The sequence below is a fragment of the Bos grunniens genome, chromosome 5 (assembly GCF_055505025.1).
Source record: "Bos grunniens cultivar Pamir isolate PY7600 chromosome 5, Bosgru_T2T1.0, whole genome shotgun sequence".
Classification (NCBI taxonomy): domain Eukaryota; kingdom Metazoa; phylum Chordata; class Mammalia; order Artiodactyla; family Bovidae; genus Bos; species Bos grunniens.
Genome location: NC_141169.1, coordinates 11,543,016 through 11,570,968, shown reverse-complemented (window position 1 = coordinate 11,570,968; position 27,953 = coordinate 11,543,016). Strand labels below are relative to the sequence as shown.

The window sequence follows — 27,953 nt, the reverse complement described above, 5'->3', positions numbered from 1 at the left end:
TGCAAATAAAATGAAACATTTATGAAGACTATATTGACAATGAAGTTGTTATGATGTTAAATGTTATAAATTTTTAATTTCTCAATACAGTTGAGAAATACAATGTATTGAGTCAATACATTTCTTAAAGATTAGAAGCTCAGATATTTTGTGAACCTTAAATATCATATACAATCCTTAACCAAAAACCTTTTGAAAGTGAAAGTGTGAGTCACTTCAGTCCTGTCTTTGCAGCCCCATTGGCTGTAGCCCACTAGGTTCCTCTGTCCACAGAATCCTCTGGGCAACAATACTGGAGTGGGTTGCCATTCCCTTCCCCAGGGGATCTTCCCAACCCAGGGTCTGAACCCAGGTATCCTGTATTGCAGGCAGATTCTTTACAATCTGAGCCACCAGGGAAGCCCACAGCCACCAAGCGGTTCTGGGGACCCAGGTAGCTACTTTAGAATACGATTTACCTAGAAAATTATTCTCTTCTCAGACTACACAGTTTTTTTAAGCCATGGTAATGTTTTTAAGTAAAGAAGGTGTGCTTTTCACTTAATTCACTTAAACATATATCTATTGTGTGCTCTTAAAAAGCATTCATTGGCCATTTTCCATTCTGGATGAATGATACATCCCCTCAAGGCACACAGAATAGCTCTAGATGAATACACACAAGCCTTGATAGACATTAAATATGAAATACCCTATGCATACTGCAAGCAACTATTGGGATGCGTGAATAATTTTCAGGTCAATGAGTTCAGAATGGAATGGCTACTGCAGATGAGAGTTTCAAAATGAAATCCTTACTATCACAGGTAAAAATGAGTTCCTGAAATAAGGTTTCAAGAGTCTGAGATTTTAAAAAAAAAGGAGAGATCTTGGTGGTAACTGTTTTGGGTTTTTTTGGTTTTTTTTTTTCATTATTTCTACCTTACTTTTTGAAAATAACTATAACTATCTATCTATCTATCTATCTATATATAAATATTTACAAACACCTAGTTTCACTATTAACCTAAGGGAGGAATCCAAGTCCACTGCATGTCATAATATTCTGTATCATCAACTAATTTATAATGAAATCTCAGAATCCTGAATCTGTACAATAAAATTCCCTGTTTATGAACAGAGAGGGGGAAAAAAATCATTCTGAATTGGAGACAATCTAAAGCACTGAATATTTTAAGACAATAGTTGTGTCATTTTCAAGTACTTGAAGTAACACTAATGGGTATGAGAAAAAAAAATTATAGTTTATTTGCTTTATTATTTTGGAATGGTTGTGGGGTGAAGCCACCAGTGATTAGAGTCACAGGATGCATGAGGGATTAAAACTGCGCTGGCATCAAACGCTACCTCTGGGATCTTGCAAGCACTGTTTTATGAAACAGATGACTCACTTAGAGTTAGGGTGATATAAAAATGTAAGCTGCTGGAGTGCTTTTAAAAATTCTCACAAACCATGTACTTCCCTAAGCGAGCTAGACATTCACCCACAATTTTGTTCAGATTTATTATTTAGCAAGCCCTCCCCTTATTTCAATCAACTGAAAGATTTCAATCAATTCTATGTTAATATGGATTCCTATTCAGAAAAAATATGAATGCAAATGGCATATTCAGAATTAATTTTCCATTTGCCAACACATCTTAACATTTAAATTAAAATAATGATAAAGCGTTTTCGTGTTTACTGATTACAATAGGAATCTGAGAAGAACTGTATCATAAGGTGCATCTCCTCTATAGAATTTTGTAAGGTTACAGCATCTCTCCCTGAGAAAAAACACATGCTTTTAAAAATTACTACCTATCATTTAGTCTTTAAAGAATTTAAAATGTTCATTAACCTGAGAAAAATTTTAGACCAATTTGAGAATGCCAAGTAATAAGAGTTCTTTTAAATAAATAGAAAATAAAACTTAAAAACACACATGCAATGTTCTTTACTTATAACAGCTCATTCTGGCAAATTCTACTATTTAACACATGTCAGTAAAGATGCCAACATTGTGCTAATCAGAGGCACTAAAGCTACCTGTATCAGTTATTAAAATGTCACATACTATGTGTCTCTAACTTAACTTCCATTTCAGCTGCTCCAAGCTTAATAACTTCAAAGTATTGATTCAACCAAAGTAAATTTGAATATTTTTATGATAAATTCTAACACTTTATCTGTCAAATGAACAATGATGAAAACTGTTAGCGAGGAACTGTGGTACCTGAAGAGTCAGGAATTACATGTCATGCTACTATTTGACCCACGCTACTAATTACACATTTAGAAATTTATTCAGTACCATTGTAATGATCAGAAAAGAAAAGACAACACAGAAAGGATATTCAATACAGCATTATTTATAATCATAATATTCAAAAAAGACTAAGAGGCCTAGAAAGGGATAAACATTTTTAAGAGGTAGATAAAATTTAAAATGCTGTGAGATAGCATTAAGTAAAAACAGGAATATATGAGAATAAACTAATCTCAATAATCCAAAATCCTTGTCAAAAAAATGTCATGTATATTTATATATTACAAAATCAACACTGTATTACTGAAGGGCTACAGTATAAAAACTATATACTTCTTTATATTTTTGGTATTCATATTAATTTTATCATCTGTGCATTACTCATATAATCAGAAACATTTTTTAAAAGATGCAAGATTTATCTTTTTAAAAATCGTATCTAAATTGGTTCCACTTTATGGGGCTTCCATGTTTAAATTACAAAACCAGGCAATGAGTATTCTCAAACAATACACAAGCTTCTTCTGCAACCTCTTCACTAGTAATACCATTGCAACCACTCTACTTTTTCTTAATCTTATATATCAATTCTTGCTCTTTTAAATAATAGATGGCAAATGTTGCTTACTTTACCACGATGTTTCCTAAACACCGAGCCTTCAGTTTTTGCATGTTGTCATCCAAAATCATAACTGCAAAGTAAAATATGGATAAATAAAAACAAATAACCTTAAAGCATGAAAGTTTTCATATTTAATCTCCCAACTCTAGCTTAAAAAAGGCATCCTTTAACTCCTGTGAGGTCACGAACATATATAAATAAGCTAAAATGTCTCACAGAAAATTTAAAGTGTACATGTCTTTGATTTTTAATTAGATAATTCATTTTCTTCGGAGCCTTCCTTAAATAAGGACACAGTATTTTAAACACTCTGGTACTATTAAAGTCTATGTTTATACCCATTTGGTTTTAGGAAACCAAAGCTTGCACCCATAGCAGTAACCTAGTACAAACTAGAAATAAGGACATATCATTATGTTTTAAGCTTTAATAGATCCTTTTTGTGGCTTCATCCATCCAAGTTATGCTACTCAAAAAAGCGATCAGAAAAGAAGAGCATTACTTATAGAAAAAGTTAGTCGCTCCCATCTCTGTGTTCCCAGATCACTATTCTATTCTGACAGTTATTAGTGGTGTCAGTATCTGTCTCTCCCTAGATGTGAGCTCCTTAAAGGTGAGGCCACAATGCATGATAATTCATCTTTGTTTCCCCAAATCTCAGGACAGTGGCCAATTTACTATGTGCCCCAGAACATATTCTCATTCTATTACCCCTCCAATTTCTCTATCTAAAAACTGGAAATAATTCCCTTCTCATAGTGTTGTACAGTAATCACTTGAAAAGAAAACTCAGTGACAATCTTGCATAACGTACTAATTGAATGAGAGATTAAGTATTATATTACATTGCATATTTTTTACACAAAATGGTGTTCTTTCCTTTCCCAAAAGGATATGGCTTTTTTCATTATAATATTAAATGTTACATTATACTTTTGAATCTCTGAATAACCACAAAACATAAAAATCATGAGTCATAAAGTCTTTATTTCCTTGGTTATACTTTAGTTCTAGTGCTTAAGCTGTGCTGTCTGTAAGCCAATGACTTTCAGACAATGAGAAATGTCTGTACTGAAATTCCATGAGGCCTCAAAGCTTTAACTCTTTCTTATAACTGGATATAAAAATGGTACTGAAATGCTGAAAGGGAAATGGAGTCAACATCTCCCACAGTCATCAGCCCCCAAAATGGCCCAACACAAAAGCATTTTTTCTGATAAAAGGAGTAGAGATGACAGAACTGTTCAAAGGGAGGATTTCACTGAAGTTGGGTTCACCCTTCCATGCCTGGAGAAGTCACTGACTTCACAAAGTATCTATTCTTACACACACAAAAAAAACTTGTGTCTTTTTATAAATATATCTGCTAGGCTAAACCAAATAATCCTTAACCAGTCATTGTCCTAGAAAGAAAATATAATGGTTTTATATTAGAGAAGTAAAAGACAAATCTCAAAACTTTGTAATTTTCATGCAAATACAAACTGCATGCAGGAATTATCCTCTTTCCAGATGCTGGGTTTAAGCTAAATGTGTGACCTTATGCAAATAGCGTAACTTCTGTATCTCATTTTTCTTGTCTGTAAAATGAATGTGTACATCTAAAACAAGTCAGTCCCTCTGGCTTCTCTGAAATACTAATGATCCTACTAGCTAAGACTTCGTTCGGTTTTCCTACCAGTAGGCATTATGCCACTGCTTCACTGTTTCATCACAAAACACAACCCTACGAAGCATACAGAATTATTATTCCTGTTTAGAAATAAGGAAATTGAATGTTTGACTTGTAACACATACAACTAAGAGGTGAAATCCAGAGGAAATTATTGAACTATTATAATCACTACTGATGACTTTAAAAAACTTAGATGGAAAAGACAGTGTATCTCATTGTCACATACTGCCAACAAGGATGAAACCATTTTTTCTTTTTAGAATCTTTACTCTTCATATTCATCTTCTAGCCAACAAGTTTTAAAAACTTTATTATCACCCCTAAAATAAAGATAATATATATAATGGGAACAACTGCAGCTTTTAATCCAGAAACAAACAAACAAAATAAAACACAATGGTCTGCACTGTCTTCAGGACCTAACCAGCTGAATTACTTTAGTGAAGTTATTTAGTCTCTCTGGGCACCAGCTAACTTATTGCTAAAATGGGAATATCACTAAATTAAATAAACTCATGATTAACTGAAATAATGTATGCAAAGTACTCAGCACCTAGCATATATTCCATAGGAATTAATCTCTCACATAGGTTCTTGTACGCATGCTAAGTCACTTCAGTCATGTCCGACTCTTTGCGACCAGGTGGACTATAGCCCACCAGGCTCTTCTGTTCAAGGGAGTCTCTAGGCAAGAACACTGGAGTGCGTTGCCATGCCCTCCTCCAGGAAATCTCCCCAACCCAGGGATTGGACCCGTGTCTCTTATGTCTCCTGCACTGGCAGGGGGTTCTTAAGTGCCACCAGGGAAGCCCATAGGTCGTTAACTTGTCTAATATTTTGATAGTCATTTACAACATGCCCTTAGAAGTCTACAATATCACTTCTGACAAAATTGGCTAATAACAAAAGTTATCACAAAAAGAGGTTTTTAATACAAGGCATGAACTCAATCAAATACTTATTAAGCACCTACTACATTTCAATCAATATGATTCACGCTAAATACAGAAAAATACCAAATTTATTAACATTAAATATTTCAAGTAATCAAGGTAATTTCTCACCATTGTATCCTGGAACACTTTTTCCTGCTTGCCCTGGAGGAGGTGTTTTAGAATTACCTAATCCAATGCAAGATGCTGTAATTGGGGATCCAGTTTCTGGAGAAACAAGCAATATTTATGATTTAATACTTCAACTTGAGATGATGTTTCTTTGGTGCTTGCACCACCCCTCTCCCTCCACAGAATTTCATTGCATGAGGAATAAATAGGGCAAGTCTATTTTTAAAAATGAAACAAATCCAATAATTTATATCATATTGACATTTTTAAAACTTAGGCATACAAATTTAGAAACACATACATAGTAGTGCTCCTTTTAAAGAAAGGCTTCTTTAGTGTTCTCAGTTGTGAATCAGCAGGCGTGAAGAATGGAGAATTATGTGACTGTAACAGTTTTACAAAACACAGTAAAAACTGAAAAATCTCTAATAAAGATGCTTTCTTTTAATTCACCTAAAGTTATTTTATCAGGGTAAGTAACAGCGATAGGAAAAATATTTCTGTAATTTATAACTTAGTCTCTGGAATAGGTAACACCAAGATTTTTAAAAATATATATGAGCAGTATCATATTCTAATGTTTTAAGAACTACTTTTGCCTAGAAACCTTGCTTCGAAAACTAAATTCATCAATGTTTTATCAAATTCCTTAATCTGCTGCTCCTGGACTTCTGAAGGCCCAAAACCTAGGGAGGAAGATATTTATGTTATGCTGATTATTTCCTCAAGACCAGAGACTTACAATTAGCCTGCATTGATTATCGAAAACTTTTAAATTTGTCTTCTCTGTCTCAAGTTATAATAGAATAATAGCAGCTATTATTAATACATGATAATCTTAAGTTCTGAAACTTTTATAATTTTTTATAAAGCAATGCATTTGTTATTATTGGCAAATGCAAGTTTGAAGTTACCAGAATATTCTGAATATGAGATTTGTCTCTGTGAGGGGCAAGTGGGTATTGATACTAAAAAGTTTCAGAACTACTTTACATACATAAATGTACATCTACATACACGCAAGGGATTGACTGTCAAAATAATGAGATACAAAGTAATCCAAAATATTAATAACATCTATCTTCCTAAGGACCCAGAATGTGTTTCTTTCACCATGATTTGTCACATATTTGTGTCACTTTAGAATACATCTATTACTGTTCTTTACCTTCTAGAGTAGTTCAGTTTATTATTCACATTCTGATGGCAGCTCAGCTGGCATCAGTAACAGAGGAAGACCTCTCAAACATCAAAACCTAGTTCCTGAGTCACAGTCCAGTGCTTAAGATGCTAAGCCAGATGGTCACTGCTGAGCAGAAGCAGTGAGTAACCAGAGCAGACATTGTTGATGTTTAACAAAGAATTCTCAAATAGTTTCATATGATGACAAAAAATCAAGAGGTATTTTATGACATGGCATTCTATCAGCTATGAGCATTCTCCCCGCAGCACAATCAAAGCATGGGAGGAAATCCACAGGTTTGGAAATTTAGCAGCATTTTCCCTTTGCCTTTTGGAAAATATCTGAGTACTCATCTCATCTCAGCTGCCCTTGAAGAGCAGTGAGACAAGAGCCGTGGTGATGACAGGAAGCAGCCCTGCAGAATGAGGTGGTTAAAGGAAGGTACTCCGAACAAAGTGACAAGAGGAACAGAAGCTACTAAGACACAGTAGGAAAGAAGACGTCCCCTTCGAGATGCTGCTGCTCCCTCCCACCCTGGAGAGAAGCAGCTGTTGAAATCAATCTGCTATTTCTGAAGCATATCTTGTCAAGTTGAGTTGATGAGTAGGGCCACTCCAGTCATCTGAAGTTCAAATTCTCCACATTTCTCAACACCATGAGGCCTCTCAGCAACTTATCAGTGGACAGCTCCGGAACCTACAAACGGACCTTCCAGGGGCTCTAATGCCTATCGACACTTCTAGAAACGGCTGCCTACAAGAAAAGCAAACAAACTACCACAACCAAACTCTGAGCTGCACCCTGCTTCATCTCATCTCAGTTTGGATTTTTATAAAGGACGCGGGCTCTCTGTTCTTCTGATAATACTGGGAGTAGGGAGGATGGGAAGGAGAGGTGAGAAGAAACCTACTCTGAAACAAAGACTTGAGAAACCGGAGCACTGTCAGAAGCTGACACTCTGGGGCTTTCCAAGTGGCTCAGTGGTAAAGAGTCTGCCTGCCAAGCAGGAGATGTGGGTTTGATCTCTGAGTAGGGAAGACTCCTTGCAGAAGGAAATGGCAACCCACTCCAGTATTCTTGCCTGGGAAATCCCATGGACAGAGGAGCCTGGGGGCAACAGTCCATGGGGTCACAAAGAGTTGGACAGGACTTAGCAACTAAACAGCAACAAAGCTGACATTATATATCTTTCCCAAGATTCTTAACCATCTTCTCATAGTGATTATGTATTCATAATCTTCAACCTTCAATTGTCTTGTTTATGAGTATAAAACAACTATGAAAAGTAGAAACTTACAATAATACCATATGTAAAATAGATAGCCAATAGGCATATGCTGTATGACTCAGAGAACTCAAATAGGGACTCTATAACAATCTAGAGGGGTAGGATGTGGAGAGAAGTGGGAGGGAGGTTCAAGAGGGAGGAGACACATGCATACCTATGGCTGACTCATGTTGAGGTTTGACAGAAAACAACAAAATTCTGTAAAGCAATTATCCTTCAATTAAAAAATAAATAAAAATTTTAAAAGTATATTCTTTTCTTCTGTATGATCATTTTGACTGACTTTTAAGAGCAATGGAAAGGATTATGCATTCAGTTACTTCAAGTAGATAATATAAGTTTATATGTTGAAAATTAGTAATTTCAGTACCTTGTTGATTTTATTTTGTGCAGGGGCCACACTCATCTTCTCTAGATTTTCTTTTTTTTTTTTTTTTAAATGATAAAACATTTTAAATTTTATTTTATTTTATTTTTAAACTTTACAATATTATATTAGTTTTGCCAAATATCGAAATGAATCTGCCACAGGTATACCTGTGTTCCCCATCCTGAACCCTCCTCCCTCCTCCCTCTCCATACCCTCCTTCTGGGTCGTCCCAGTGCACCAGCCCCAAGCATCCAGTATCTTGCATCGAACCTGGACTGGCGACTCGTTTCATACATGACATTATACATGTTTCAATGCCATTCTCCCAAATCTGCCCACCCTCTCCCTCTCCCACAGAGTCCATAAGACTGATCTATACATCAGTGTCTCTTTTGCTGTCTCGTACACAGGGTTATTGTTACCATCTTTCTAACTTCCATATATATGCGTTAGTATACTGTATTGGTGTTTTTCTTTCTGGCTTACTTCACTCTGTATAATATTAGTGTATGTGCTACCAGAGAGAGCACTCATTGACTTTATTTGGATATTCACTTTGGGGATTAAAAAGAACTGTTCGTGGTGACATACAAAGGGCACAGACAAAATGACAGATCCTAGGAATCGAAGTCTAATAAGGAGCCACAGTCAGGACAAAAATGGGATGCGAAAGACCCAAGACTGGTTGGTAGAGACTTTGCTTTTTCTCTTTATACCTCTGAGCGTCCTGAGACCCAAGAACTGATCCATCATTACTGGAGGCACACAGGTGCGTGCTCACACATTCCTGCACACCCACTGATTATATAACCACCCTGGCTGCCCAGTGGGTCTGTATACAGAATAGGCTTCCAGCTGGGGAAAGCCCCCAGGAATGCTGCAGTCCTTAAACCCCAAAGGACTCCCAAAGCCCCATTTCAAAGATGTGCTAAACCCATCTGCTTCATATTGCGCAGGCTGTAATTAACTGGCTCACAGTAATCTAAGCTGACAGGAAATCCAGATGTAACACGTGGACTGGGAAATAGCTACAATGAAGAAACCACAACATTCTCTTTGAAGTAAACAACTGGACATTTCATTTGGAGAACTTTCCAAAGACATCCAACCTTAGAAAGGTACAATGCTCAGCAACTCACCAGCACAATTTCTTCAGATAAGAGACAACCAGGAAGAAGATCGGTGGAAATAGAAAGTTGTGAAGAATAAGTCACCTGGGTGTGTTTATATCCATACTGTCTTAGAAGCTAATACAGACACTTCACTATTATTTCAGCATTTTTACTGCCTCACTCTACCTTATTGCATCAGTGAGCTATTATCCCCATGTAGTTTCCTTAAAACCTCTAAAGTAGGAAGAGGAAAGAAAACAAGTAAACATAATTTTCTCAAATATGAATTATGCTGTGTACCATGTGTAAGTGCTTTTTGCCTGTATTATTGCACTGAATTCAACTATAAGCAGATAGAAAAGGAAATATCATTTTAACAGATTTAAAGTATTGAAGCCTAACATAGAAAATTTAAACCATTACCCTAGTCCACATAGTTCTTTTCAAAGAGCAGAATGGAACAGACAAGTGTACTACTTGGAAGGCTCTCACGTAGAACGCAGACGATGAGAAGAAAAGAGAGCTCATCCAGACTACGTAACAGCAGAGGAAGAAAAACCTTTCTGACAGGGAGTGAGTCCAGTCTCTCATATTTGCAAATGGAAGTAACGTGGGTACATATCACTTACTAGCAAATATTTATTGAGCAGCTATTATGAGCTAGGTGCTGTCATTAGAACCGGGGATAGAGCAATAAACAAAAGTGATCAAAATCTCTATGGAGTTCATAGTTTATTTGGGGAAACAAACAATAATAACAGATAAAAGTATAATATATAGCATGTTAAAAAGAGATAATTACTAAGAAAATAAAGACAGTATAGACAGGATATGAGATGAGATGTGAAGGGAAAAGACTGCAATTTTAAACTGGGTAGCCAGAAAATAAACTCCTAGAGAAGTGACCTTTGAGTGAAGACCTGAAAGAAGAGAGGACATGTGCCTTGGATCTAGGGACAGAGGAGCCTGGTGGGCTGCAGTCCATGGGGTCGCTGGGAGTTGGGACACGACTGAGCGACTTCACTTTCACTTTCATGCATTGGAGAAGGAAATGGCAACCCACTCCAGTGTTCTTGTCTGGAGAGTCCCAGGGACGGGGGAGCCTGGTGGGCTGCCGTCTCTGGGGTCGCACAGAGTTGGACACGACTGAAGCGACTTAGCAGCAGCAGCAGGGACAAAGAGTCAGGAAGAAGGAACTGCAAGTGCAAAGGTCCCAGAGGTAGATGTATTCCTAGAGTATGTGAGGAACAGTGAGGCAGCCAGTTTGACTGAAGCAGAACAAATGAGGAAAGTATTAACAGGAAATAAGGTAAGAGAGATACTGAAGAGGCAGCAAAACTACTTCAAAGTTCTCATCAGTTCAGTTCAGTCACTCAGTCATGTTGGTCACTCTTTCTGACCCCATGGACTGCAGCACTCCAGGCTTCCCTGTTCATCACCAACTCCCAGAGCTTACTCAAACTCATGTCCATTGAGTCAGTGATGCCATCTAACCATCTCATCCTCTGTTGTCCCCTTCTGCTCCTGCCTTCAATCTTTCCCAGCATCAGGGTCTTTTCAAGAGTCAGTTCTTCACATCAGGTAGCCAAAGTATTGGAGTTTCACCTTCAACATCATTCCTTCCAATGAATATTCACAGTTGATTTCCTTTAGGATTGACTGGTTGGATCTCCTTGCAGTCCAAGGGACTCTCTAGAGTCCTCTCCAACACCACAGTTCAAACAGCTGAGAAAAGAAGAGAAGCTAAAGGCAAAGGAGAAAAGGAAAGATATACCCATTTGAATGCAGAGTTCCAAAGAATAGCAAGGAGAGATAAGAAAGCCTTCCTCAGTGATCAATGCAAAGAAATACAGGAAAACAATAGAATGGGAAAGACTAAAGATCTCTTCAAGAAAATTAGAGATACCAAGGGAAAATTTGTGGCGTTAAGATGGCAGAGTAGAAGGACATGCACTCATCTCCTATGAGAACTCCAAAGCTACAACTTGCTGCTGATCAACCGTCAACTGGAAAATGTTGGATCTCACCAAAAAGAGATACCCCACATCCAAGGGCAAAGGAGAAGCCCCAGCAAGATGGTAGGAGGGGTGAAATCGCATTTAGAATCAAACCCCTTACCCACCAGAGACGCTCAGAGGGTTCAAACAAACCTTGTGCATACCAGGACCCAGGGACCCAAGAGACTGAGCCAGAACTGTGTTTGGGTGTCCCCTGAGGAGGTACGGGTCAGCAGTGGACTGCTGCAGGGCAGGGGCTCTGGGTGCAGCAGACCTGGGTATGGCAAAGCCCTCTTGGAGGAGGTCGCCATTAACCCCACCATAGAACTGCCAGAACTTACACAGGACTGGGGAAACAGACTCTTGGAGGGCACAAACAGAACCTTGTGTGCACCAGGACCCAGGACAAAGGAGCAGTGACCCCACAAGGGACTGACCCAGACTTGCCCTGAGGTCAACGGTGGCCCCGGCAGGGTCAGGGGCACTGAGGGCAGCAGTGTGAGCATGGCCCTGCCCATCAGAACAAGACCCAGCTTCCCCCTCAGTCAGTCTCTCCCATCAGGAAGCTTCCATAAGCCTTTTATCCTTCTCCATCAGAGGGTAGACAGAATGAAAACCACAATCACAGAAAACTAACATGAGACCTTAAATTTTTAGTCTGAGTAATGTTGCCATCTCAGATATGCAGATGATACCACCCTTATGGCAAAAAGTGAAGAGGAAGTATAGAGACTCTTGATGAAGGTCAAAGAGGAGAGTGAAAACTCTGGCTTAAAAACTCAACATTCAAGAAACTAAGATAATGGCATCTGGTCCCATCACTTTATAGCAAATAGATGGGAAAGCAATGGAAACAGTGACAGACTTTATTTTCTTGGCTCCAAAATCTCTGCAGATGGTGGCTGCAGCCATGAAATTAAAAGACATTTGCTCCTTGGAAGAAAAGCTATGACCAACCTAGAGAGCATATGAAAAAGCAGAGACATTACTTTTCAACAAATGTCCATATAGCCAAAGCTATGGTTTTTCCAGTCATGTATGGATGTGAGAGTTGGGCCATTAAGAAAGCTGAGTGCTGAAGAAATGATGCTTTTGAACTGTGGTGTTGGAGAAGACTCTTGAGAGTCCCTTGGACTGCAAGGAGATCCAACCAGTGTATCCTAAAGGAAATCAGTCCTGAATATTCATTAGAAGGATTGATACTGAAGCTGAAGCTCCAAGACTTTGGTCACCTGATTGAAGAGCTGACTCATTAGAAAGGACCCTGATGCTGGGAAAGATTGAAGGCAAGAAGAGATGGGGATGACAAAAGATGAGATGGTTAGATGGCATCACCTACTCAATGGACGTGTGTTTGAGTAAGCTCAGGGAGTTGGTGATGGACAGGGAAGCCTGACAAGCTCCAGTCAATGGGGTCACAAAGAATCAGACATGACTATGTGACTGAACTGAACTCAATGTTGCAAGCTAATGAAGACTTTCAAACAAAGAAGTTAATGAATCACAACAATGCAAGCTGGGAAAGACTGAAGGCAAAAGGAGAAGGGGATGGCAGAGGATGAAATGGTTAGATAGCATCACCGAATCAAGGGACATGAATTTAAGCAAACTCTGGGAGATAGTAGAGGACAGAGGAGCCTGGCAGGCTACAGTCCATGTGTTGCAAAAAGTCAGACATGATTTAGTAACTGAACAACAAGAACAATGCAAATAGAATTTACTTAAATATTTGAGCATCATACGGGTTCTATGATCAGGTTTATTCTATCTGGGGTTTTGAGAGGGATATATGGGACAAAATGGACAGATGGGAGCTGTTTTAGGATGGTTGGTTAATGATAGAGATTCCTGTGGCTTCCTGAACATCAAGAACCAATTCAAAAGACTGACAAAAAGACTAGAGCCCGGTTAGGCGGCAGACAGGACACAGACTGCCCAGACAAGCCAAAGACGGTCATTTTTGTTATGTAAGAGTTGTGCGTGTGTGCATGCTCAGTCATGTCCACCTCTGCGACCTCATGGACTGCAGCCTGCCAGGCTCCTTGGCCACAGGATTTTCCAGGCAAGAATACTGGAGTGGGTTGCCCATTCCAGTTGCCATTTCCTCCTCCAGGGGATCTTCCTGACTGGAGATCGAGCCCACATTTCCTGCATCTTCTTCACTGGCAGGCACATTCTCTCCCACTGTCACCAATACGTGCGTGCGTGGTAGGTCGCTTCAGTCATGTCTGACTCTTTGCGACCCCATGGACTGTAGCCCACCAGGCTCCTCTGCCCATGCAGCATTTCTGAAAGGCAACATGGCAATTCTCATAAAAAGCCTTAAAAATGGCAATTCTTATAAAAACTCTTAAAGACTGATCATAGCCTTTCACGCAGCTGTTCCACTTTATGGGATATACACAAGGAAATATTTGAAAGAGCTCACAAACATTAAGCACCAAGGATGTTTATCACATGTAAATGTTTATATTAGAGTTTAAAAGATTATCCAAAAAATAGGAATTTTTCCATATTAAGGAGTAATGCAAAGTCATTCAAATACCATAGAAAATTGTCTAGTGATAGGAAATAATTCTTACCAACCACTATTTAGATAAAAGTTGTAAAACAATGAATACTATGATTTAAGTTTTTTATAAATATTATACATTGGGGAAAAATATATATTTTGGCAAGGGACACATTCAAGTATTAACAGAATCTCTGAACACCACTTATGAATTATGAGCAAAGGGGAAATTACACTGAAGAGTCCTGAGGCTACATCTACAACTCTGAAATCTCTCCATGGTGGTGAATTAAAGGTGGATGCAATTTACTTTGGGCTTTTGATGGCTTTGAGTAACAGAAAAGAGTGAAAGTGATGCTTTGTCAGTTTCTAAGCACAGACCTTAAGAAATTCAGAATACTGTCTCAAGAGTGAAATGCCATGTAAGACGGTCCGCTACTCCAACACCTCCAAGCTAAAAATGCCACTTGCAAGCTTTCCAGACAACAGTCCTATCTGAGTCCAGCCTTCCAGCCTATCCCGGCATGACTGGGATGCCATCTAGGACCCTCTGGACCAGCTCATTCATCCCACAATTTTCTCTGGGTTGTCTCAATCAATCGTACAAAATCCCTAATTGAGCTCAACTCATATATTTGATCCAAAACACCATGAATTAGGGTGGCTGTAATAAGCCATTAGGTTTTAAGTATTTTTTGCACAACAACAGATACTTGGAACACTTGCCATTATAAATGTGACAAAATCTTTCAGAAGAGAATTGTGCACGTAATTATATGAAAACACTCTCCTGGCCTGCAGCTGAAATTAGATGCTTCTTGGATGCTTTGAGAATCATTTGTATCAGTAGGACCAAAGTGTAATCCCTGACATTTTGTGCTTGGGAAATGTTTTCTGACTAGTAAATACATACTTACATAATTTAGGCTCAGGCTCCCAATATTAAGATCAGGGTTCTTAAAAAAATAAGCAGCAAATCACACAATGCAATCCCAAAATGGATAAGGGAGCAAGACAAAGAGAAGACTCAGGTAAGCAAGGAAAAAAAAAAAAAAAGCTGTATATTACTGTTATGATTCTGCTACAATCTTTTTCTTATTCTAAGAATGATATTCAAAGGTCAGTCCTTCAATAAATATTTATTAAATATATGAGAGTTACTTAACGCATTTCTTTTGGGGAAAAAGGAGTGTTAAAGGCGGAAAGACATGCCTAACAGAAATAGAAGGATGTGCAAAGTTGAGAAGTTAGATCAACCACCAAAGGACTGACTTCAAGCTGTTTAGCAGAGCAAACTTTGCAGGAGTTAGGGGTGGGGGGTTGAGTGTGAGAAGAAGAGGTAAAGTAAGAGAGATAATAAGGACCAAAATGAGAGGGGGAAAAGGAGGACCACTAAGCACCTTCTGTGCCATGTTAAGAAGTTTGGCTATTATTCTGGGAACACTGGGGGACTCAGGGATTTGTTCAGAACTGCATTTTAGAAAAATCTCTTCAATTGCACACTGGAGCATTAAAATGAGAATCCCAGCCCAGAGCAAGAAATCAATCAGACGGTGGTGGTCTGAGGCAGCGGTAGTAGACGACGAGACCAACTTGGAGTGACACTCAGCGTTAAAAGGCCTTGCTGATGGTCTGGATACAGAGACAGGAAAAGAGGGAGAAATTTAGGACAAGCTCCAGGGTTTTGGTTTACAGATGAAAGACAACATAGAAAGAAGAGCAGATGTGAGTGAGGGCTAAGAGGAAGAACGTTATGCAGGTTTAGATCTATAAATAAGAGCTCCTGCTATATCTGGAAGTCGCCACTGTGCTCCCACTGAGGCTCTAGAAACACACATTAAAACAATATGGATTTTAGAAGTTGGTGGCCCATGCAGAGAGTTAAAGTCCTGGAAATAAATCAATTCAGTGGCCCAGGGCCCTTGAGTCATATTAATCACAGCATCATGATGGGCACAGAAGCAATGTGTAAAGAAACCATTCTCTACACCTCTAAATCTATACTGTGAGCTATAAATAACTTGAATGGTGGTAGCAGAAAAAAAGCAGAAACAGTGAGATGTACCGCAGTGAAAGAAAATCAATTTAATCTTTTGTGTTCATGAGATAGGACGATCACAGTTTAAAATACTTAATTCAAAGCAGTCTAACTTTTGGTACTGGGAGTAGATCATTAATTCAAGCTGTGAGACACTGGTCTTATCCTACTCTCTTACCAGCAAGCTGCCTCTCACCTTAGAGACTTTCATAAATAACCTGCAGCTGAATTAGATAAGAAATGCTGAATTAATGAAGGCATAAGATAAAACATACAAAGAAAGGGCTCTAATCAACACAGAACAATGAGGCTCTGGTCCTAATCTTAACTAGTTGACTCTAAGAAATTAAATTCTCTATGATTAATATTTTCTTTTATGAATTAAGCTCTTATGTTCTAAGTTTTCTTGGGTCTGAACTACCTACAGACCAGAATGCTAAAAGATGGCCTTTATATTCATGAAAGGTTATTATTCATAGAAATGAAAGGAAAAGAAAAACATTCATTGAGTGTTAGTAAAAGCCAGAACTCGCTGCATTGTTCATACATATTTCACTTCATTTCAGGATTTCTACAAACCTTTGAGCAAACAGACGTGCCCTAGAGATTAAGGACTTGCCAGTGGCTACACAATAAGTGGCTAAACCAGGATTTAAAGTCTTACTGGGATTCAGTGTCACTTTTTACTACCTGTGTTGCTTGTTAAAGAGAATAGCCACTTTTTGTTTCCTAATTAGAACTGACAACAAAAGAGGAATCGGGAACTACTACTTCATGGGGCCAATGGGCCCACAGTGCAGAGAATTACATGCAGGAGGGGAAAATCAAATTTCCAGACAATAAGGTTTATCAAGGGAGGGTTTCGGAACTCTTTTCCTTATAAAGATCTACAAAATCATTACATATTTTCACCCTTCTAGAATGGATTAAATGTGATTCTTGCCAAGGGTAGGACAATTAAAATAGATGATATTTCTAAGACCAAATCAATTTTACATTCTTAATTTCTCAGTGTTTAGTCACTAAGGGACTTCCCTGACAGTCTAGTGGCTAAGACTTTGAATAAGGGGAGTATGGGTTTGATTCCCTGTAGGGAGTTAATATCCCACATGCTTCATGGCCAAAATTAAAAAACAAACAAACAAACAAAAAAACACAGAAGCAATATTGTAACAAATTCACCAAAGACTTTAAAAATGATGCAAAAAGATTATCACTGATATAATAATGGGCATAAATAGAGATTCTAAAAAGCAAGTATACATATCTGAACAGCTTCATGTATAGTAATCATACCTGAAAAAATAACAACATGGAGTTCTTCCCACATTATAATGCTATTGAGATGAAAATGTCTGATTCAGTGGCTGCTATTTGACTTGGGATATTCATTAGCAGGTGGATTAACAATCTGTAAACAGTTAACTCATTTCAAAAAGAGAAAGCCTCATCATGCCTGTCTAACATTTGACAAAAGATTATTCCTTCCACAAACCAAATTCATGTAGCTTACCTTTAAGCTCGTGTTCTCAAATTATCAGTAAACATTATCTACTTTAGACTAATGAAGTCTTGCTCTAAATGAGAAAAAAATCCGGTTGCCAGGCAACAAAGACACCATCAAGACAAATTTTTCCCCTCTCACCAGATGAACACTATCACAGCATCACCAGCTGAATGTTGCTGAGATGACTCTGTGTCTATATGATGGTTCTTCCCAATCACAACTTCTCATGCCAAACTATCTACAATTTCTTTCCCATGAATGAATAAAAAAAGAGATGAATTTATTTTCCATGGTTATGTTGAGAAAAACAAAAATGCATCAGACAGTACTGATTCATTCATATTACTAAAGACTCTTCACACTCTAAATCATAAGGTACATTCTGGACAAACCAGTTCATGGGGCAGTGGCCTTGTCTGTTCAGTCTGACCCAGCTCTCTGAGTTCCATAATGTATATTTCAAAAGTCCAGTGCAATCTATTGTCTTTAAAAATGTAGGCCTATACTTTAACCAAACCCTACAACCACAGCCCAAATTTGATGGGCTCAGAAAATATTAAGGAAAACCCAGAAAGCAGGGGATGACAGTTTACAAGTATTAAAATCTAGGAAGGCAGCATTTGGTTGTATATAGAAATTTTTTACTTCAAGATCTGCAACAAAAGGAATGTTTGCTAGAGACTATAGGCACCCAAACCACAGAAAACAGATTTTTGAATAATTAAAGATAGTGTCATCAAGATCAAATTACCAGGAAGATACTTTTCCTCGCTGTACTGTTAGCCATACAGAGCTTTTTATCTCTTAGCCCTAGGAAGCCATTTTTCAGGAAAATATATAGGATTTTGCATGGGGCCAAGCTAGGTATATTAAGATGGAAGAAAGTCACACATCCAGCACGTAGTTGTAACATGGCTTTTTCAAAGGCACAATAACCAGACTCATAAAATTCCCAATAGAGACGTCCAGGGATGAAGAAAATCCCCTATCACGGACTAAACTCAGGACTACACACTGACAGGTAGAAATTCCTCTGCAACAAGTCCATCAATCCAGATGCCTGAAGGTGGAATGTGTGAAACACAAAGGTGACAAAGGAAGAGGATGAGTCAGAAGAAAAAAAAAAAAAAAGCACGACAAACTGACATTCTGCCTCCAGTATCAAGTCACAATGCGTCTACCCGGGAGGAAGGAGACAGAACTACATTTGAGTCTATCATTTGTCATAGAGCTCTCTGTTTAGGATAACTGTTGTTAAACTACAACGAACTATTCCATTTTGTGGTTTTGATTCTTGCAAATAAAAGGGATTGCCGCCTTTAAAAAATCCTAGGCTGATGGATATTCTCCAGATACACCTAATGATATCGACTGAATCTGGTCAACCTAACCAATCTTCGTGGCCCTCAGGAAGTATATCCTACTGAATACTACATAAATAAGGATTACTGGATCAGGCAGCCTTGACATATTTTAATAATATGGTATTAGGATGTATGTGCCTTTAGGATCAATGATTTTGATTTAAGAGCCAGCTTGATTAAAGTTTGCTGGAGCCTGTGGGTCTACTTTAATAAAATCTAGAATTATCAGATTCCTCCTCAAAGGAGGAGGATTTAGGCTATATATAGAATATATTTACTTCAGAAGTAGCAATTGCAATTAAAACTGCAGCAGTTCAAACAGGGAGAGAAACACTGTGATTACTTTAAAATATAAGAACTCAGCAAAGATGGCTCAAGGCAGCTAAAGTAAGATCAATAACTTCAATCGCCACCCATGTCTCAATCCATTAGGAGACTACCATTTTCTCATTGAAATCCCTCCTAGAGGCTTTAAAAATTCTAGGAAGAAATTTACTCCTCCATTAAAGTGATGGAAACAAAACAAACAACAAAATCACCCAGTGCTACTCAAGTTGGTGGTCATTACCTCATTTCAATTACTTCATCACTACTGGGGCATCACTTAAAACACTTTCAACAGAAGCTTTGTATCTTCTGATGCAAACCACAGAGATCTGTTCTGCTAGCAGGTGGAAAGAATCATGGATTCTTTTGATCTGAGCCCTTCACCAAGTTGCCTCTTATAAAAGCAACTGTGGAACTCAAGTATTCTACCTTTGCAGTCAATACCTTTAACGGACTGATAGCAAATGAAAGAATACAGTATTTCTACTTAAAATTAAATAACATAACAAAGCAGGATGCCCAACTTTTTTGTTACAATCATTTCCAAACCAGTGCCACACGTGCTCAGGCACCTCAGTCATGTCCAAATCTTTGCCATGACCGAAGTGACTGAGCATGCATGGCCAGGTCTGGAAATGACTGTGCCACATCTTACAGTAAATAGGGAGGAAGGAGAGAAAGAAGGAAAGAAAGAGGAACAAGAAGAGGAGGCAGGAAGGAAACAAGGGGAAAAGGAAGGAGGAAACTTCGAAAAGGAGTAAGGTCTACTATGTTTTGGGTTTTAGTAGTCCTCTTGCCTGGAAAATCCCATGGACGGAGGAGCCTGGAAGGCTGCAGTCCATGGGGTCGCTAGGAGTCGGACACGACTGAGTGACTTCACTTTCGCTTTTCACTTTCATGCATTGGAGAAGGAAATGGCAACCCACTCCAGTGTTCTTGCCTGGAGAATCCCAGGGATGGGGAAGCCTGGTGGGCTGCCATCTGTGGGGTCGCACAGAGTTGGACACGACTGAAGTGACTTAGCAGCAGCAGCAGTTACTTGCTTACACTAGACGATTCACTCATAAGGAAAACATTTCCTTCATAGTCATCTTAAGTCGGGGAAAAAAAAAAATTCTTGCCAGAGACACAATGCACTGCACTGAGAGTTCTTTCTTTGTGCAGTTTGATTACTGGAAAAGCTCATCTTAGGACTAAAAATGATCTGCAACACTACAGTGTTTTATTAGTGATTGTACAACTGAGGATAATGAAGTTCTGGCTGTTTATATTTTTGTGCACAAATTATCATATCTTAAGGGAAGAATCATCAATTCTCTTAATTTACCCTTCTCAGATTATAACTGTGACACCTCTGTTTCTCAAACTCCAGGTTAAAAAAAAAAAAGAAAGAAAAATTCAGTCAATAATCCAAATGCTTTCAATCATTTTATGGATAAATTACTGTGAAGATAAAGCACCTGGGTAAATGACATTCATCTATTACCCAGAATTATGAATCATGTATATACAACTCTCCTATATAAACTAGCAAGACCAATTTCCTTCATGAAAGCATTTCATGTTTACATTATTACAATCCAAAACAAGCGTTTAATGCTTCAGTGGTGTTGAACGGTGACAATTCTTTATTAAATGCCCGTACAAGGAGTTGATCTGTTCCTGGATTTTTTTACAGATTAGTTTGCAGTTTAGAATCTTAGGTGCTATTTAAATCAGACATCAGAGAGTGTTGATATTAACAGATCAAAAAAGTCACTAGAAATGTTGTTGCTAATAAAAATTTCACTTGAGTAACAAAAAAAAAATGCTGCTGCTGCTGAGATGCTCAGTCATGTCCAACTCTTTCTGACTCCACAGACTGCACCCCACTAGGCTCCTCTGTCCATGGACTTTTCCAGGCAACAGTACTGGAGTGGGTTGCTATTTCCTACTCTATGGGAACTTCCCAACCCAGTGATCGAACCTGCATCCCTTACATCTCCTGCACTGGCAGGCAGATTTTTTACCACTAGTGCCACCTGAGAAGCCCAACAAAAACAATGTCGTAACATAAATGGATTGACTGCAGAATGCCTTCTTAGAACCCAAGTCACAGGAACTAATCAATTTTCACTCATATGCTTTAGTTACTTACCATATCCCTTACTAATTCCAAATTATACATCACGGTTTCTTAACAGCTCATTTGTATACATATATTAATGTAATCAGAGAGCAAATTCATAAATTATGCATTGTATCTGAGGCTCATAAAAGTGTATGATTATATAAAATAATATCAATTTCTAAGTCAATAACAAGAACAACCTTGTAGAAAATTTGAAATTTTAAATAAAGAAAAATATTCCTTTGGTGAAATATTAACCTTCCTCGAAATGTTATCAGGTTTATACTGACATACCTCTTGGTGAGGCATACACCATCTATTTGACATGCAAAATATTAGGAAACTCATAAACGAGCTAGAAATATCAAATCTTCTCTTCTTTCTGAGTTAATAATAACCCATAAAGTGTTTACCTTTTCCCCTAGTAATCTGATATCTTAAGAAAAGTGAACAGTTACAAACATTAAACTTCATTTTTCAATTATTTACCACAACATATATCATTGAAAATAGTGAACTAATTTCTTTTATGCCAATGAATAAAGATTCTAACTAAATTTTCTGTTAGTTGCAGACACCTGCACCACGTAGGATGAATTTTTCTTTATAATGATTAAAACCACTAAAATAGCTAGTTCTCTGAAGGCAAAAAGTGAAAGTGTAGGTTGCTCAGTCATGTCTGACTCTTTGCAACCCCATGGACTGTAGCCCGCCAGGCTCCTCTGTCCATGGAATTCTCCAGGCAAGAATATTGGAGTGGGCTGCCATTCCCTTCTTCAGAGGACCTTCCCGACCAAGGGATTGAACCCAGATCTTCTGCATTGCAGGCAGATTCTCTCTCTTTTTTTTTTTTTTTCCAAAATCAAAATATATAAGCCTTTATTCTAGGACCATTTCCAGCTTGGTCTTTTTTTTTAAAAATTATTTATTTTAATTGGAGGCTAATGCAGGCAGATTCTTTACCTACCATCTAAACCACCAGGGAAGCGCAGCTAGATACTTACCCATCTACATACCTATCCCTATGTATGTATTTGCGTACTCAAATGGATACAGTATCAAATGCTGTAAAAATAAATGTGGTGGATGGAAAGAATCAGTTATTGTTAGTAGAAATTCACTGTTTTCCACAGTAATGAGCAGCCATTAAAAGCTGATTAAGGTGACTGCACACTGACATAATGTGGTGATTAATTCCCTCTGAACGATACATTAAAGAAAAACTGCAAACTCACATGGAACTCAGTACTCACCAGAGACCTCTTATGCTTGTTTCTCAGGCTTCAGTGAGCTTTTCTGTAAGCCTGGATTCACTAACTGCACACATCTGCACAGGCTATTATGTGCAAATATCAATAAGAAAAAGTAAAGGAATCATAATTTTATTTATTAACGCACTGATTTCCTTCAACAATCTTCAGCATAGTCACCTTTAATGGAGCCAGGGGTGGGGGACAGAACTCTTGTGCAAGTATTTGTGTAAGGTCACTTGTATATTGGAAACAAACTGTACGTTGACCAGGAAAGGAAAACCATCATGGAAAGCAATCTTAACGGTAATCAAATATTTTCCTCTTTATGCCCAGGAAAATAACTGTTGGAATTTTCCTGGTGAATAGGCGATGCATCAAGTCTATAGACACTCTTCCATACAGAGCAGTAATTCCTCACTTGTTTTCTTTTTTTTCTAATTTTATTTTATTTTTAAACTTTACATAATTGTATTAGTTTTGCCAAATATCAAAATGAATCCGCCACAGGTATACATGTGTTCCCCATCCCGAACCCTCCTCCCTCCTCCCTCCCCATCCTCACTTGTTTTCTATATGTATTTTACACAAAGCATTGCTTCCTCCACATTCAATCTTATCTTTTTTATTTCCCAAATAGTTACAAATCTGAATTTAGATAAGAAATTTCTTCCTTAGCAAATCAGACAGAATAGAACATTTCTTTCTAATTTTCATCTTATTTAAAGAACATGTATTCTTCTCTGATCATTCATTTTATATTTCAAGTTACAAAGAATATAGAAAACACATTTTTTCCAAAAGAGCAACATCCAAGAAGATAATACAAAAAGTATAATTTATCAGAATCAAAGAGTTCCAAAATATTAAACACCAAACTTCAGTTTTAGTCTCTCAATCTTCTAGACTGAGTCATTTTAAAATGAGACCTAACTTTTACTAAGAAATTTTATTATTTTAATTCAAATTTGATGCCCTGCCTAAAATGTTCAGAAGATGTAAATTCTGAAAACATTCATATACAACTGTTGATCTAATTAGTTGAACTAAGTAGGATTGAACTGAAATATATCCATATGAAGGCTACAAGGCTCTCATAACTCATAGCTATTTTCAGTGAGCCAAATGGCAAAGCCAGCAAAATCACTACCTTCGGTGACAGGGAAAAGAAATTCCAGATGAACTACTTACTTGCACATATGTACATAATCATCCCTCAAAAGAAGTTACCAAAGTTTTATTCTATCTACTTAATATGACAAGTTGTTTCCCAAGGATCACTCAGTGGGAGGAAAATAGAGAATAAATAAATTACACATATAATGATAAGTGTGTTGGAGAAAAATACATTTGTCTGTCGAGTGCTAAGCAGAAGAGATCTGATCCTAAGAAAGGACTAGAGAAGCACAGGAAATTCTATAAAAGAAACAGAGTTTTTAAAAAGTACTCTTGGAGCAGTTATAGGAAAGCTAGGTTACAGGACAGCAGAGAGAACAGAGATGAGTGATGACGATAATTTCAGTAAGGGTAGATGACAGCGCGGCTGCTGCAGCTCAAAGGCAATCAGAGCGCTGAAGGTGGGATGAATCCAAAGGAAAACCTGAGATTTAGTGACTCACCAGATATATGAAACAAGGAGGATGAGAAAGCAAACGAGGTCTCAGGGCTTTATATCCAAGGTCAAGAGAAAGATAGAATCAATGTAATTTAAGAAGATTTTTTAACAAAAGGATAATCAAATAATTGCTTCCTTCTACTGAAGCCAGAACCGCCTGATTGCTGAGTTTGTGCCTGATGGTCACAGTTCAGAATTCCCTCCCATCCCCGCGTGTCTCTCAGCATTTCTGCAATATTTATGGACATGTTTGGGAAACTCTCACCAGTTTGCCACCAGTGGTCTAGCACAGGTACTCTGAAGACCTTTTTGGACCATTCCAGCGTCTCCACATCACATCGTTCTCCAGCCACAAACAGTGTTTTGAACCTGAGTGTTAAAGGGAGAGTGAATTGAAATTATTCATTGAAACTAAACTGAAACAATTTCAGTTTTTGCCTTCTTTTAAACACTGTAGAATCTAATCACATTAATTCTCGGAGGAAAACACTGTAGAATGGTTGTAGAAAGCAGGCATCACTTGTTTGGACCCAGCACGCTACGCAGGGCTAATTCACTTCAGTCGTGTCTGCCTCTTTGCAACTCTATGGACAGTAGCCCGCCAGGTTCCTCTGTCCACGGGATTCTCCAGGCAAGAATACTGGAGTGAATTGCCATGCACTCCTTCCAGGGGATCTTTACGACCCAGGGCTTGAACCCATGTCTCTTAAGACTCCTGCATTGGCAGGTGGGCTCTTTATCACTAGCGCCACCCAGGAAGGCCCCAGTATAACTAAATACATATCACAGCACTGGAGAGAAATGCTTCAGAAGCATAATTCACAGCTATAGCTTTCCAGTTTTGAGAAAAGCAACTGAGTTGATCTTCATAATATATCTGTCATATTCATCTAATAATCAAAAAATGAAAAATCTTTTCCTCCTTGACATTACCTCAGCTAATTTTAGCTCCAAATTTGATTGCTGTATGCTATTTAAGTCCATGCACAAAAATATACTCTAGAGTATCAGCTAAGGCAACAAATGTGCTCATACATATGATACACTTGCTCCTTCTCATGAGTTCCTTCAATAAACATTACTCTGATTTCAACATATATTTCTCCTATTTCAAGGACATATAGGAAAGGTAGGTGATTTAAAAAGAAATGGCATTGTGGCCTTCCAGGATAAAAAGGATCTTATCAAAAGGAATAAATGATTACTAAGAGATGAACAATCCTTTGCAGGGAACACTATGCCACAGTGTATAAAGGATGAAATAGAAAAAAACAGAATTGGCTTGACACCATTGGTGGTTCATTGAGAGAAAAACTATTTTTTTTCTTCCATTCTCAATGGCCTGTCTGTCAAAACAAAGAAGGTGTGTATGAAAACCTAATTCACTATCATTAAAATAAAAACATATTAAATACAAATCAAATGTAAAAACCTGCCTACCCATCCTGTATAATGTAGTACAGCCACAGAAGATTTCTCATTCCCTTAACTTATTTCATAAAAATCTCATGAAGATTCAAATATTCCCACACTATGCTCCACAACCATGGAGCCTCTATGCTGCCTCCGTTACAAACATATATCTCATCCTATAATTACTTGCTTCTTGCTAATTTCTCACAGCTCCTTAGGATCATTCATCTTTATGACATCAATACCAATCAAAATATCTGAGAATTTTAGATACTTAAACTTTATGCAAACTACATATATATTTGTAATTCAAGCAAATATATTACCTAATATTACCTAAAATTTAGGTAATCAAATATGTATTCACTTACAACTTGCTTGAAATTAAAATCTGGATTATCAATTATGACCTCATCAGGCAGACATGTTATAGCAGGGTGAAATAGATAGTAACACATTAAGCTATTAAAGTAGGCTAAAATATAACAAAGACTAAAGTTGTAAAGTTTAAAATAAGGTTGATATATCTATAATTTTAGATACTATATAAAAACAAGACAAAATAAGGATATAAATGCCACACTGTTGATAATCTTATGACTGAAAAACATGAACATATTTTAATTGTATCTTATTCAAACTATCAAAACTATTTTTTTAAACTTCTGTGATTAAGTATATTATACGTTTCTAGGGTAAATGAGGAGCAAGTGAAGCCATCTGGAGAGCCAGTCCTGGGCCTTGTCACAAAGGAGTTTATAGAACTTTCTAAAGAATTTGGATTTCATCCTGAAGGTGGTAAGAGGTGTGATGACTCACCTAGAGCCAGACATCCTGGAATGTGAAGACAAGTGGGCCTTAGAAAGCATCACTACAAACAAGGCTAGTGGAGGTGATGGAATTCCAGTTGAGCTGTTTCAAATCCTGAGAGATGATGCTGTGAAACTGCAGCACTCAATACGCCAGCAAATTTGGAAAACTCAGCAGTGGCCACAGGACTGGAAAAGGTCAATTTTCATTCCAATCCCAAAGAAAGGCAATGCCAAAGAATGCTCAAACTACCGCACAATTGCACTCATCTCACATGCTAGTAAAGTAATGTTCAAAATTCTCCAAGCCAGGCTTCAGCAATATGTGAACCGTGAACTTCCAGATGGTCAAGCTGGTTTTAGAAAAGGCAGAGGAACCAGAGATCAAATTGCCAACATCCGCTGGACCACAGAAAAAGCAAGAGAGTTCCAGAAAAACATCTATTTCTGCTTTATTGACTATGTCAAAGCCTTTGACTGTGTGGATCACAATAAACTGCGGAAAATTCTGAAAGAGATGGGAATACCAGACCACCTGACCTGCCTCTTGAGAAACCTATATGCAGGTCAGGAAGCAACAGTTAGAACTGGACATGGAACAACAGACTGGTTCCAAAGAGGAAAAGGAGTACGTCAAGGCTGTATATTGTCACCCTGTTTATTTAACTTCTATGCAGAGTACATCATGAGAAATGCTGGACTGGAAGAAGCACAAGCTGGAATCAAAATTGCCAGGAGAAATATCAATAACCTCAGATATGCAGATGACACCACCCTTATGGCAGCAAGTGAAGAGGAACTAAAAAGCCTCTTGATGAAAGTGAAAGAGGTGAGTGAAAAAGTTGGCTTAAAGCTCAACATTCAGAAAACGAAGATCATGGCATCTGGTCCCATCACTTCATGGCAAATAGATGGGGAAACAGTGGAAACAGTGTCAGATTTTACTTTTTGGGGGCTCCCAAATCACTACAGATGGTGACTGCAGCCATGAAATTAAAGACGCTTACTCCTTGGAAGGAAAGTTATGACCAACCTAGGTAGCATATTCAAAAGCAGAGACATTAGTTTGCCAACAAAGGTTCGTCTAGTCAAGACTATGGTTTTTCCAGTGGTCATGTATGGATGTGAGAGTTGGACTGTGAAGAAAGCTGAGTGCTGAAGAATTGATGCTTTTGAAGTGTGGTGTTGGAGAAGACTCTTGAAAGTCCCTTGGACTGCAAGGAGATCTAACCAGTCCATCCTAAAGGAGACCAGTCCTGGGTGTTCATTGGAAGGAATGATGCTAAAGCTGAAACTCCAATACTTTGGCCACCTCATGCGAAGAGTTGACTCATTGGAAAAGACCCTGTTGCTGGGAGGGTTTTGGGGCAGGAGGAGAAGGGGACGACAGAGGATGAGATGGCTGGATGGCATCATCGAATTGATGGACATAAGTTTGAGTGGACACC

General features: G+C 38.0%; 1 protein-coding gene across 2 annotated transcripts in view; it reads right to left on the bottom strand.

Moving 5' to 3' along the window:
• Positions 1 to 27,953, bottom strand: part of ACSS3 (acyl-CoA synthetase short chain family member 3) — a 178,983-nt gene that overhangs the window by 40,273 nt on the left and 110,757 nt on the right. For both annotated transcript variants that reach the window (XM_086398883.1, XM_086398884.1), the window contains 3 exons: positions 24,549 to 24,652; positions 5,611 to 5,706; positions 2,878 to 2,941 (listed from right to left, as the gene is read on the bottom strand). In XM_086398883.1, the coding sequence (XP_086255009.1) occupies positions 2,878 to 2,941; positions 5,611 to 5,706; positions 24,549 to 24,652 (264 nt within the window). The remainder of the gene's footprint in view (positions 1 to 2,877; positions 2,942 to 5,610; positions 5,707 to 24,548; positions 24,653 to 27,953) is intronic.